The sequence below is a fragment of the Bactrocera oleae genome, chromosome 3 (assembly GCF_042242935.1).
Source record: "Bactrocera oleae isolate idBacOlea1 chromosome 3, idBacOlea1, whole genome shotgun sequence".
Lineage (NCBI taxonomy): Eukaryota > Metazoa > Arthropoda > Insecta > Diptera > Tephritidae > Bactrocera > Bactrocera oleae.
In genome coordinates this window covers 78,803,760-78,816,955 of record NC_091537.1, presented here as the reverse complement: position 1 = coordinate 78,816,955, position 13,196 = coordinate 78,803,760, and the positions used below count along the sequence as shown (strand labels likewise).

Below are 13,196 nucleotides of genomic sequence, written 5' to 3'. Positions count from 1 at the left end.
CCAGCCAACCGTTCGGCTAACAAAAACTTCATTTATTTTCGTTTGACAGTTTGTTGCCATAGCCTTTGTTTGTTCCAGTTATTTAAGGTTCCCCTACTGCCGGCGTTAACTTGGCGGAAGGCAAATTATTTTCAGCTGCTCAGCCCCTACTATCGCCCCACTTTGCTTTTACCTATGCATTATTGTTTTTGTTTTGAATTTTACGATGCGTCTAATGAGCGAGCAAGCAACGGTGCGTAACACAGGTGAGCTAACTGACAGCGCACTCGACGGTTGGGGTTGTGTGGTGCTGCAATGGCATTTAACCCATAATATTTAACATGTGCTGGAATTTATGATTTCATTGAAAGTCATTGCCGCCAGCGGGTGGTTGGTACATTGTGCCGTTTGTTGTAAAAATATTTAACCTCCTTTCTTGTTTTATGAAAACACGAAGCAGCAAAATCAAAAAATAAAGGCAATAATAAGTTTCTTATATATTAATACTTGGAGACTAGGAGATTTCACGCACGAAATCCTTTGGAAGGAAGGCAAGTCGAGTATTAAATAATTTCTGTAGCTCGAAACTTAGGTAAATGAATTGTCGGATGATAGCTTTCAAGAAAGTTATTTACATTTTATAGAACACAGAATTGCTGAGTTTTGTATATTTAAAAGCTTTAAGAAAAAAATTTTAAATATTGAAAAGTAATGGCAGGCAGAAAATTTATATATTTAGATTGTTTTATTTATGTATAAATTTGGTGTTACAGAAAGAGAGAATCCTCCCTATAAGTCTGCTGAAATAAGAGACATTTTAATATACTTAGCAAGTTCCCGTTTCTAACCAATACCACTGATTTTCGTTACGCTTTACTTTTATTCGGTCCCGAATATTGCCTTTCCCGCCGGAAGAGTGTTTGATAGGAGTGAAGTGGACAAAGGCACAGAAATAATTAGTTTTACAGACGCATCCAAACAGAATAATCGAGTGGGAGGTGGCGTCTTTTCAGCATAATTAGATACCAGGATCGCCTACCGACTAACCAGTTCACTGTAGTTTCTTCCAAGCGAAGATCACAACAATTATAGAAAGCCTCCTTCTCTGACAAAGACGGTGCTTACAACAGAAGATATATTTATATTAGTCAAGCGGTTTTGAAATTACTATTGTCTCTTAGGGTTGCTCGGATGATAACGATCATATTTTAAGATAAACTTGCAATGGGTTCCAGGACATAGTGATAGCAGATGAACTAACCAGAACAAACACCACCTTACAATAAGAATCCGATAAAAGAGGAATATATTGTATATACCTCTGGCAACTTGCAGATATTTAAGCGACAAACATTTTATAGTTATAGCTAAGTCTTGGTGAAAACAATCACTGACTTGTTCAACAACCAGACAAACATGGCGTGAATGGAATATGGGCGCACGGGCCGACTATTGCAATTCAAAAGGAATGACATAAGAACTCTAGTAGGAGTGCTAAAAAGTCAGATATGCCAGCAGTCTGTGAATACCATACAACGATTGTTTTGAGAAGTTTCCAATAGGTAGCAAAATAAGAGGCTGCAGAACATCTTCTATGCGAATGATAGGTTTTGTATAGGAAAATATTCGCAACTATCGGTCGAGGATTTCTTGGCGGAAATTACAAATATAAAGCCTATTGAAGTGATGAACTTCATTAAGAGCATAGGATGGTTCAGAAAGGATAGAATAGAGCGTAGGGATTTTAGTCACTATGGTTTCAAAAATACCATACATACCTACCTAATGAATGTCTATTCATCTTCTTTTCGCGTGCAAAATTAAATTTGAAATGCTTTTTCCAAAAAATTTGTTTTTGCATAGTTTGCATAGCATTTTTTAGTTTTATTTATTATATACATATAATTATTGTATTATAATTATAAATTACCCATTTTTTATGAATTTTTTGCAGGCTACGAATGGATTGGCTGGCGCAATGATACGCCCGATTTGAATGGCAAACCAGTTGAAATTATTTTCGAATTCGATACTGTGCGAAATTTCAGTGCGATAATATTACATACAAATAATATGTTCACTAAGGATGTGCAGGTAAGCGAAGTAACTAAGTAAAGTTTTACTTAACATCATATATTTAAACAAAAATAAATATTTTGTTAGTAAAATTTATTAAATCACCTAAAATTAAACACTTCTATTCCATTTAAATAAAAATAGAAAACCAAAAATTATTTAATGCAATTTTTACTTTATTCCTAACACCATCAAAGGTATTCGTGCGTGCTAAGGTCTTCTTTAGTATTGGTGGACGACACTTCTCTGGCGAACCGGTGCAATTCTCTTATATGCCAGACACCGTAATGGATCACGCGCGCGATGTCACTATCAAATTACATCATCGCGTTGGTAGATATTTGAAAATCAATTTATATTTTGCTGTGAAATGGATTATGCTGTCGGAAATTTCATTTATATCGGGTGAGTCGTTGCGCATATTTATAACTAACGGTAGCGAAAATTACTCTTATTGCAGAGTATTCACAATAAATAAAACTATGTGAAAAAACAACAAATAAAATTAAATTAAATAAAGTAAAATGAAATAAAGTAAAATAAAATAAAATAAAATAAAACAAAATAAAATAAAATTTAATTAAACAAAATTAAATAAAATAAAATTAAATAAAATTTAATTAAACAAAATTAAATAAAATAAAATTAAATAAAATTAAATTAAAATAATAAAATTAAATTAAATTAAAAATTAAAATTAAATTAAATTTAATTAAAATAAATAAAATTAAATAAAATAAAATTAAATTAAATTAAATTTAAAAAAATGAAATTAAACAAAATATAATAAAACAAAATAAAATGAAATAAAATAAAGTAAAATAAAATAAATTAAATTATATTAAATTAAACTAAATTAAATTAAGTAAAATAAAATAAAATTTAATTAAATTAAATAAAATACAAAAAATAAAATAAAATAAAATAAAATAAAATAAAATAAAATAAAATAAAATATAAATAAAATAAATTAAATTAAATTAAAAATAAAATAAATTATCTATAGTGAAATAAAATAGAACCGGAAGAAATTGGATAAAGTTAGCCATACCAATAGTAACTAAGACTTACATAAGCATCAACATGTGAAATTATTAGACAATTCATACGACATAACATAACATAAAGAACATACCGTAACATACATAAGTATACTATAAGCAACAAAGAGTAAAATAAGGAAACATTTTAAACAACATAGCAAGAGATAACATAACTTTACATACCGTAACATAACAAAACATAGCATAAATTATAATGGAAGAACCAATACAAAGTTAAATTATTTAAAAAAAATAATATTACAGAGCATAACATAACATAATATAAATAGTTAAGCTAATAGCGACAAAAAGTTAGTTAAAAAGAGAACTTTTCATATCATAACATAAGGTAACATAACATAACAGAACATAGCATGACTTAATAAATATGTATGAACAACAAAAAGTTGATAAAATAGAAACACAACATAGCAAAACATAACATAACACAAAATAACATAACTTGACTTAATATAGCAAAACAAAACATAACATAACCTACCTTAATAAAGCATAAACAACGCAAATCATATCATGACATCACATAACTTGACGTAACATAACATATCGCCACAAAAAGTACTAGTTATCTAAAATTTTCTTGCCCCACAACTTTCTGAGCAAGCACAAAACGCATAAGAATTACTTAAAACCCCAATTTATCTGGCAAACGGTAAAACATGAAGCCACAACCGAAAAATTCCAACTAGCCAAAAACTTTATAAGCCGTTAGAAAAATTACTTACAAATCCTATGGTAGCTTGTTGCATCCACACAGCCGAAGGTGTCTAATAAATTTTTGCAATCGCCTACAATAAAGTATACCACAATTTCCCGTAAGCGTTGTGCATGCAAATAACGAATGCTTTTTGCCAGCACACACACAAACATTTACACGCATACATGCAGTTAAATGCAAATGCCGCTATGCAACACACACTCTCCGACGCTTGGTAGTATGGGTACTCACCGTTAAGCGCCTTTGTGTTACTGCAATTGAAATCTGCTTTGGTCGAAATTTGGCATGCATGCAACATACGATTTTTGCTTGCTACATGCAACTTATGCAGCAACAAAGAGTAAAACTCAATAAGTCGCCGCCTGATGGAGACTACAAAAGCCAAATGGCGCACGCACGAGTATACCGACACACAGACACATACATATGCTTGTGGAAATTATACATACACACATGCATACACATGTATATGCAACATCATACATTAGTTGGGTTATTAGTGTGAGTAAAAGCATATGAAGGGGCATTTGTGCTGGCAACATTTTTCCTATGAAATTTCCGCCCACCCGAAGATTGAGGTAAAAGTGTGCAACAACAACAACAACTACATAAAAAATGCTAGCACGTATTTGGATTTTTCGGCATACATACATGATCGCCATAGGTATATGCGGCAGTAAATATAGTTGCGCCCCTTTATACAAGTATTTGTGTGTATATGTGTGTTTGTGCGACTGCGTGCTTGTGTGTGGCTGAGTGCATGGCAAGTAGAGTGCGCTTTCAAATGCATTTCGAATGGAAAATCATTTTCAGCTTCATTTCACTTTCAAGTGATGGCATAAGTACGAGCGCACGTTCACAAATCACACATGCATATTCTCTATATAGGTATGTGTATGTGTGTGCTTATGCACGTAAGCACTATATTTGCATGCAATGTGTATTTGTGAGTGTTAATGCGATTGCTTTTGTATGTGTATGCTTGCGCACACTAACGCACAAACTCAGGCATGCATTCGCAGTTAAAAGCCAAAGTTTCGAGTTCAACATTACGGCACGTCACTTGTGTATGCATGTGTGTGTGTGTGTGTGTGTGTGTGACAGTGTCCATTGTCGGCCAGCAATCACAATCGAATTCATATTCATTTGTCGTTGAAATAAAATTGCGCATATATTTTTCCAACGTTTTGGCCGACAACAATGAATGTCGTCATCACACGTGCTACTACAAATATTTTTTGTAGTCGTAGGTGGTGGTGACGCTTTGTATATATGTGCAGTTGTACTTACCACTTATAGATCTATTCGTGCAAATACTTTGTAGGATATTACTTCATGTCCGGTAGTTGTTCGGAAATGCAGGAAAGTCAGTAACAAGAAAGTTAGCGGAGATAACTGGAAAGTGTAGTTTTGGTGTAATATACTGTGGCTGTTGTAGGCAAAATCACGTAAGAGAAAGTCAATAATAAATTGTTGTGAAATGAATGCATATTTATTTGAGCGCAAATATTGTGAAAGCGAGTGGGTACACTTGGCTATTTGGCGGGAACTGCTTGAAATTACTTGAAATAAAATTTTCTATGGTAAAACTTAATGTTTTTTTCTGGTTATAATTATTTGTATTTAATATTTATTTTAAAAAATATTGTAAAATAATGAAGCGATTGCAATACTATAATGTATTGTATAAATTTAAGTGAACTTAAATTAAAGTTTTTTAATTTCTCAACCATAACCGTACAAAAAATAAAATATAGTTAAAGGTCAAGTATATCTTGCAGGTTAGGTTAGGTCATACGGTTGATCTAAAACCACTTAGACAGATATTTGTGCTTTGTGTTACGCCAAAATCCCTTTAAGTGCATCACTTCATAGACCGACGAAGCGTTTTGAGCTCGACACAAATATATTAAGGCAGCTAATATTAATCCCAGCTACTTCGCTAAATTCTCCAAAGGTGTGTCTAGCGATATATTTTTTTATCTCAGCTTGTAAGAAAATGACAGATGGGATGGAAGCATCTCCAACAGCTTTAGCAAAGAGCATTCGACAAAATATTGAGTCGCACCGTGTGTTTCCAATTGGACAGTGTCCAGTGACGGAAAACCTACAATTGCTGTGAGGTTGACATTGCTAAGTGCAAATCCACTTACGTTACACTTTGGGACAGTAGGATCTCGCGCAAGTTCTGGTTGTTGACCATTTGTCTAGCGATGTAACGCCAGATAATATCAGACAACCTCACTTTCAATCACATGAAATATGGGTAAGGTGCCCTCCCTAGTAACGGAGTACCGAGAGCGAGCTCACAGCCAGCATAGACGCTGAGCTATCGGGGTGAATGCACACCTCTCCGAAAGAGGCTGCACTTCGGAGCAGTTTATCTACCGCTACCTTGAAGGCAGCCACCTCTGCTTGACAGGCGTTGCTGTGGTGTGGTGGTAGCCTGAAACTAAAGTTGATGGAAAACTCTTGACAGAAGATTCCGCCTTCTTCTCTCCCTCTTAACTTCGATCCATCGGCGAAAAAGATCACTGCACCTCTAGTCTTCTTCACTCTGTCCTATATTTGTTAATAACATTATAAAATTGAATTTTTGAGAAAAAAGAAAGAAAAAAAAATCAACTTTATCATTTTTGCAACAACTAATGATTTAGAAACTATAAATAATTGCTTCTTAGGAAAATATTGTATACAGCGCCATCTGTTGGTCTTAAGTATTTTCGGCTTCTACAGATAATATCCTCACTCATAGTTTGAAATATTTTGTGTATCTTTCTATAGATGTTCTCCCTATACATACATACATACATACATATGTTGTTACGATTGATTCCTCACTTTATATATCACTTGGTCCCGCTTGTTTTTGCCATAAAAAACTTTATTACTTTTACTACATCTGTTGAAGCTAAAACATTTTAAGTAATGAGCCATCTGTCGGGTAAAAATTCAATCTTTTTTTTCCTAGTGAAGAAATGTTTTTCTATTAAAGTCTTGATGTCAAAAAATGCTCATGTGTTCTTATTTGTACGAACGTTGAGTAGGCAAGAATAATGCATACCGGTTAAAAGGGGAGGTCGAAAGAATGAGTTATCTATATAAGTATTTTGACGCCGAACTATTTTTGTAGTCAATGCAATAATAACAAAAAAATTAGTTGCGTTCAAGCTAGCGAGTTGTTATATATGTATTAATACATGAAATTCTTCTAAAACAAATAAATAAGAAGTTCACTAATTTAAAAATTCTGGGCAAAATTTGCTGTATATTCAAAAATTTATTGCTTGATATTAAAAATGTAATATTTTGTTTAACAAAAACAGCTTTTCATTTACAATCGCACATATATATGTATGTATGTAGGTATTGTACACGACTGCACCACTAAGTGCATGATCAAATGCTAATTCATGCGTACCTGTGCGTGCGTATAAGATTTTTTTTACCTAACATAAATGCAGCACTACGCATTTGCATACATGCACATTTTAATTTAATGCGCATTTTAATTGAAAACTTTAAAAAATGTATATACTTGAAAATTTCGCATCTGAACACATACATACATTTACATACGCGCCATGCGAACAGTCAGCAAATATGTGCTGGTGTAAAACAAGCTAAGACAGTGTCTGTGCACTTTTCGCACAACAACAACAAATCTGCACTACAACTACATAATAACATCAGTGCATAACTAGCTAAATGCAAAAACAATACAAACTGCCATGGCGCCTAGTGGTATGCAAATAAAAATGCATATGTATATATGTAGGCAAGTCAGCTAAGTTACAGTTTTCGCTAAGTTAGCTAAGCTATGCTAAAAGCAAGCACTTAGTTTAGTTGATGTGTAGTTGTGTATGTAGGTATACATACATATGTGTATTTTTATATACATAAGTATATACTTATGTATGTATGTATATGCATTTTACAACTGTGCATGATGCCATATGCAAATAAGCAAATACAGTTAAACAAGAAAGTTGAAGGGCACATCAAGGTAACGACAGTTACAACAACATGTCTTGCAACAAAAACAAGAAGTTAAGCGAAAGCAACAAAAATGCTAATTCTACACTTGGCTTATTTAGAATAATAAAGTGCAGCGTCAGGTAAATACTTAAAGGCAGTTGACTTTGCAGCTTAAAGGCAGAAAATATTACTTTTGATATAGAAAACTAAACAAATAATAGCTTTGAAGTACAAAAATTAATATATATGTATTTTATTCTAGAGCAAATTCTGAGGCTGATTGGCTTGACCGGGCTAAGATTTGAAGACAAGAAAGAATTAAAAGAAGAATTTAATATATAAAATGTTTTGAATAAAAGTTTACAAAAAAAAAAATATTTAAAAAAACTGTTTTAAAAAATATCTCAATAATAAAAAGAATTAAAATTTTTTTTGATGGAGTTAATATTGACATACTAGAATTAATTAAGACACATTTTTAAAGTTTAGGGTTTTCACAAATGTGAGCATATTTAAAAAAAAAAGGAAAAACAAAATCAACAAAAAAATTTAAAAAGAGAACCTTATAATATATTTTGATGATTTTTTTTTTTGTTTGGGAGAAGTTCATTATGTCGTCACATATATTTCGATGGATACATTGATATATAATATATACTGGAAAGAATTGAGTGAAAAAGGTTAGGTTTAGATTCTATTGCAATTGTTAGCAAAACTTACAAAAACAAAGCAAAAAAATTTAAAAAAAAATTTTAATTTTTGTTTTCGAATTTTTTTTCTAAAAAAAATTAATTAAGTAAAAAATGTAAGATTAAGAATTTAGTTTTTGAATGTTGGCAAATTTTAAAAATAAAAAAGTACAAAGTTTCAAAAAAAAATGTCAATATTTTCTTTCAAAAAAAAACCAGTAATTCCAATAATGATACAAAATATTTAGATTTTCAATAAAAAACTGTTAGTATATCCTTTGCAAAAAAACAAGTAAGATAATATTGTCTTTGAAAATCTAATGCTAATGTGGCTCATAATATGTTTACATTTATATTATTAAGAAGCTTGTAAAATCGATATAATCAGTGTTTCATAAGTTCATAATTTTAATTTATTTGTTTTACAGTCTTCAGTCAAAAAATCATATAATATATGGCATTAAGATTCATATATTTATTTTCTATATTTTATATTGTATAAATTTCACTAAATATAATATATGCAAAATATTCCATCTCTATACGCTTTTTAGCCTTTCCAATGGCTTAGTTTTTCATTTCTTCCGGTTGGTAGTAAAAACTTACAAGGGAAAGTCTAATAAAAATATGCAATTAGTTACTTGTTGCAAAAAATTTAAATTCAAACCCTTAAATAGCAGTTGCTAACGAAAAGCGGCGCTAAGCTTAACACCACAAACCACATGAAAGGCCACAACTGCTACCGAAATTTCCTCAAGCATTTAGCGCCTTTCATCCCGTAAGCATTAGCAAGAATCTTCCACTTTGTCACAGTATTTACTATTTTAGTATTTAAAAGTTATCCAACCACATGCTGAGTCATTTGAGCTAGTGTCCAAAGGCAGCCTAAACGAGCAAAAGCCACAGACTTGAACAGCCGCATTCTGTTGCAGCTACTGGCATTGTCCTGCCAGCACTATCTGCCTGAGAACATCGACGCCTGTCTTTATGCTTACTACTTCCTGCCTTTTATGCACACTTTTATCCGCCTACTAATCCTTTATGTACAACAAATTAGTCGAAGAAAAGTGAAAAGGTAAAAAGCAAAAGTACCACAGCTATGAAAAGATTGCGGCAGCTGGAGCGGACGCAAAAATAAACTTAAGTATGTGTGAGCGCCAGCAGCGTTTGTGTGTGTGTGCGATAGTGCGTGCACACATTTTCTTTTGATCTGAAATTCTCAGATTATGTGCCTTTTACTCTCGCTCTCTCGTTATCCAACAATCCTTTTTGTATTTGCAAATCTAGCATTTCTTGTATATGTTGTTGTTGTTGCCTGCGCTGAAACATTGGCTTTAGTGCAAGCTTGCCGCTGCTGAATGAGCTATTGAAGTGTTGATAGGAGATACGCTTGTGCAGCTCGGCCTGCCTCTTTGTGGTTGCTGTATGTATTATCACGATGTAGATGTAGATAGTTTGGGTATACCAATTAAGGGGGGTGCGGGACTGTTGTTCTGAAGGAGTTAGCACTAAAGATAGTGCAACAAAATGTGTGTTCTTTTTTTAAGCAAGATACGCATTTTATGCGTTCTTAAAGTCTGTGAGCTTGGTCACACATCAAAACAAGAAAGTGTGTAAAAAATTCGTAAGAAACTGAAATTTATGAGTTTATAGTTTGGCCTTTATAAGTTGGCCTCCATGTCAATATTAGCTCGACAAAAATGATTTACCTTTCTTTAGGATCATATATTACTAGACACAAACATTTATAGTTATTAGAGAGTAGTTATAACAGTTACGTCCTCAGATAATATTAGGGAACTCCATTTAGTGCTACTACTACCTCTTCTTCTCAGGCCTACGAAAGGCGATCAAATCATTCAGCACTTATCAATCTCACCTTCCTATGAGTTATGGTTATAAACTCATAAAGCAGAAATTCATCTTCTCCAACGTGATAAGGATCTGTAAGGTTCTTGAACTAGCTAATTAATATTGAAAAGTCAAAATCATACATACTTTGTATGATAGCAATCTTTTCCAACTAACTCAGATTGTATAGTTATTTTCAAAGTAAAATAGAGAAATGTGATAACTATCGCTTCAAGTTGCAATTCTTGACTCATAACGTTTCTTTCAAAATCTTATTAGTTCATCCGTTTTGAAAGTGAATTTTTAAGTCCTTTGCTTCTACAACACCCTATACCGTGGATTTTGACGTATTGTTCTTTGAAATAGAACCCTTTAACATATGATGCACAATGTCTGTCTTCAGTAGTGTTCACACCGAAAGTGAATTGGCTTAGATTTCATAAAATATGTTGCTGTAGCGGCAGAAAACATCCATGAAGCACGTTTACGTAGACCCGACTGTTATGGGAATAATCCGAATAGTCCCTCCTGTATTAATTGTTCCAAGAAAATATTAAAATATGCAATATTATTATACATGTCTGCTTTGTTAGTTTATATCCGTCGTATAAAATTGATAATCTCTTTCAGAAAAATTGTGCTTGGATTAAGCTTTATGTATACGTATTCTTTTTCAAGTAAATCAAGAAATATTTTTTCTCTTTAATTCAAAAATTTGCAAGTCTTACAAACTGAGTATTCCAACATAAAATTATAGGTACTTATGTGTTCTAATTCAAGAATCGTAGATTTTAATCGAATATCGCTTAGCTTTTCTATTTCAATGGTTGATGTTTTTATTTAACAATCTAAATATGGTTAGATCTCCGAAACAACAGCCCAGGCCGCATAAAATCCGGATCAATTCTTTTAAGGTAGAACCGGCTGTTTTAGGAATTGCAGTAATTTAGTTTGTAAGCCATGCTGATAAAAATGAGAAAATAATAATATAAAATAGCTATGCTATTTTGAACTTGCCTTATAATGCTGTTAAAGTTTACAGTACTTCATCGATTATGTAATGCGTTTATCGCTGGGTCGATAAGATTAATTCCGTGATTAAAAATATTTGAGATTCTAGTTTTGAAAGTGCACATAGCGAGTGAAATATCTGTAAAACTTCGGAAACATATTCTGCGAAATTTTGAAAAATATTAACTAGTCTTCACCTCGAGATTTCATATTAGTGACAAATGCTAATGCTACATCTGACATTTATTGATAACATCAGGGGTTAGATTTGATCGCAATATGACATCGCTGCTATTAGTGAATCGTACAAGTATATACTGTTATTTACAGATGGCTTACATATTAGACTTGTGCTGAGGTGTGTCAGAAACACTTAATACCTTATTAAAATTCTTGTTTTCAAAACATCTTTTTTTAAATTTGCTTCAATAATATATGCATACCAAAAGTTTTAAGCTTTGTAGAGTAAGAACCCCGGTGTATTTTGGATGTAACTTTGCTTTCTTTATAACAAAGAACTCTGAGTGGATATCCCAACTTGTGGTACAGCTATATTGATAGACATTTTGATAAGGATAGATCTCTATTCTATTATGGTATTAATTAAAATTGCATAGACATTATAACAATACTGACGGTACTTATATAAACAATTCAATAATATCAGAAGGCTCTACCTAACCCATTGGAGGCAAAGCAAACCAACCCTTCATGGTGTTGTCTATGAATAAAATTGTCAAAATGAATTAGACAAAATCATTTGGGACAATTTGAGACAACACTTGAGGCAATTACCGTTCAACAAATCGTCAAGCACAATAACAGCAGCCCGCCAAAGATACCAGCAAATTGTTAGAACTTATACGCATGCTATATGCAATAAGAAATGATAATAGAGGAAAGAGCAGCTGCTGGTCTTTACCGCTGCGGGTTACAACTAACCACTGCCTGAACACATTGTGCTGCAAATAACAAAAGGATGTGTATGCAGTAGCTGGGAATGGAGGGAATTCTTATGTTGGACTCTACTCTTTATGGGTCATATGCTATTGTGGTGAGGAGGAGCATTTGCTTTTAAATATAATAATGAGCGCTACGACGCAATTGCCAAAAAAAAATAAACACTCGAGAGTTTTCCAGCCGTTAAAAGAAAACAATAAATAAAATAGAATTAATAAAAAGTAAATAAAAGAGATAAACAATAAAATGCAGTGAACAAATCGCAGCAAAATCACAGCGAAATACGAAAATCACAAAATAAATAAAGCGCTAAGGTAAATGGAGTGTTCAAGTGGTTGCTAGCAAAGGTGGAAATATGACAATGCTGCAGCATAAAGGTAGCAGACTATTGTGGCATGTGTGATATAAAAGTGCTTGCAGCTACACTTTATGAGCATGAGTGCGTCAATTGTCATGGCAGTGAGACGTTTAACATTTTTTGGAATTTTCACTTGAAAAGTAAAGGATATGTGAATCTGAAAAAGTAGAAATACAAGAATCGATCAATACATTTACCACTAAATCTGCTGCCATGCATGAAAAAAAGGATTTAAAGGCGGCACGCACAGTTGACTGCGAACACAGGACACTTAACTACGCTGTCACATGCTGGTAGGGGACAGAACCGCAGCATTTGCGAATACAAAAGACAAAGAGCAAAGCAAATTAGTAGCTATAAGCACAGGGGTACAAAGAAAAAAAAAAGAACTTTAAAAAAATTAAAAAAACTATTTTAATATGTGATAAAAAAAAGTTATGCACGTAAAATAATCGCACGCACTGTGAAAAACAAAAGCAAAAACGCTGTAAGCACAAAGCAGCAAATAAAAT

At 32.7% G+C, this 13,196-nt stretch overlaps 1 protein-coding gene across 1 annotated transcript in view; it reads left to right on the top strand.

Moving 5' to 3' along the window:
- The window catches only part of smal (smoke alarm), a 137,835-nt gene that overhangs the window by 114,111 nt on the left and 10,528 nt on the right, over positions 1 to 13,196 (top strand). Inside the window, exons 7-8 of the mRNA XM_036365013.2 lie at positions 1,934 to 2,073; positions 2,253 to 2,460. Of these exons, the coding sequence (XP_036220906.2) occupies positions 1,934 to 2,073; positions 2,253 to 2,460 (348 nt within the window). The remainder of the gene's footprint in view (positions 1 to 1,933; positions 2,074 to 2,252; positions 2,461 to 13,196) is intronic.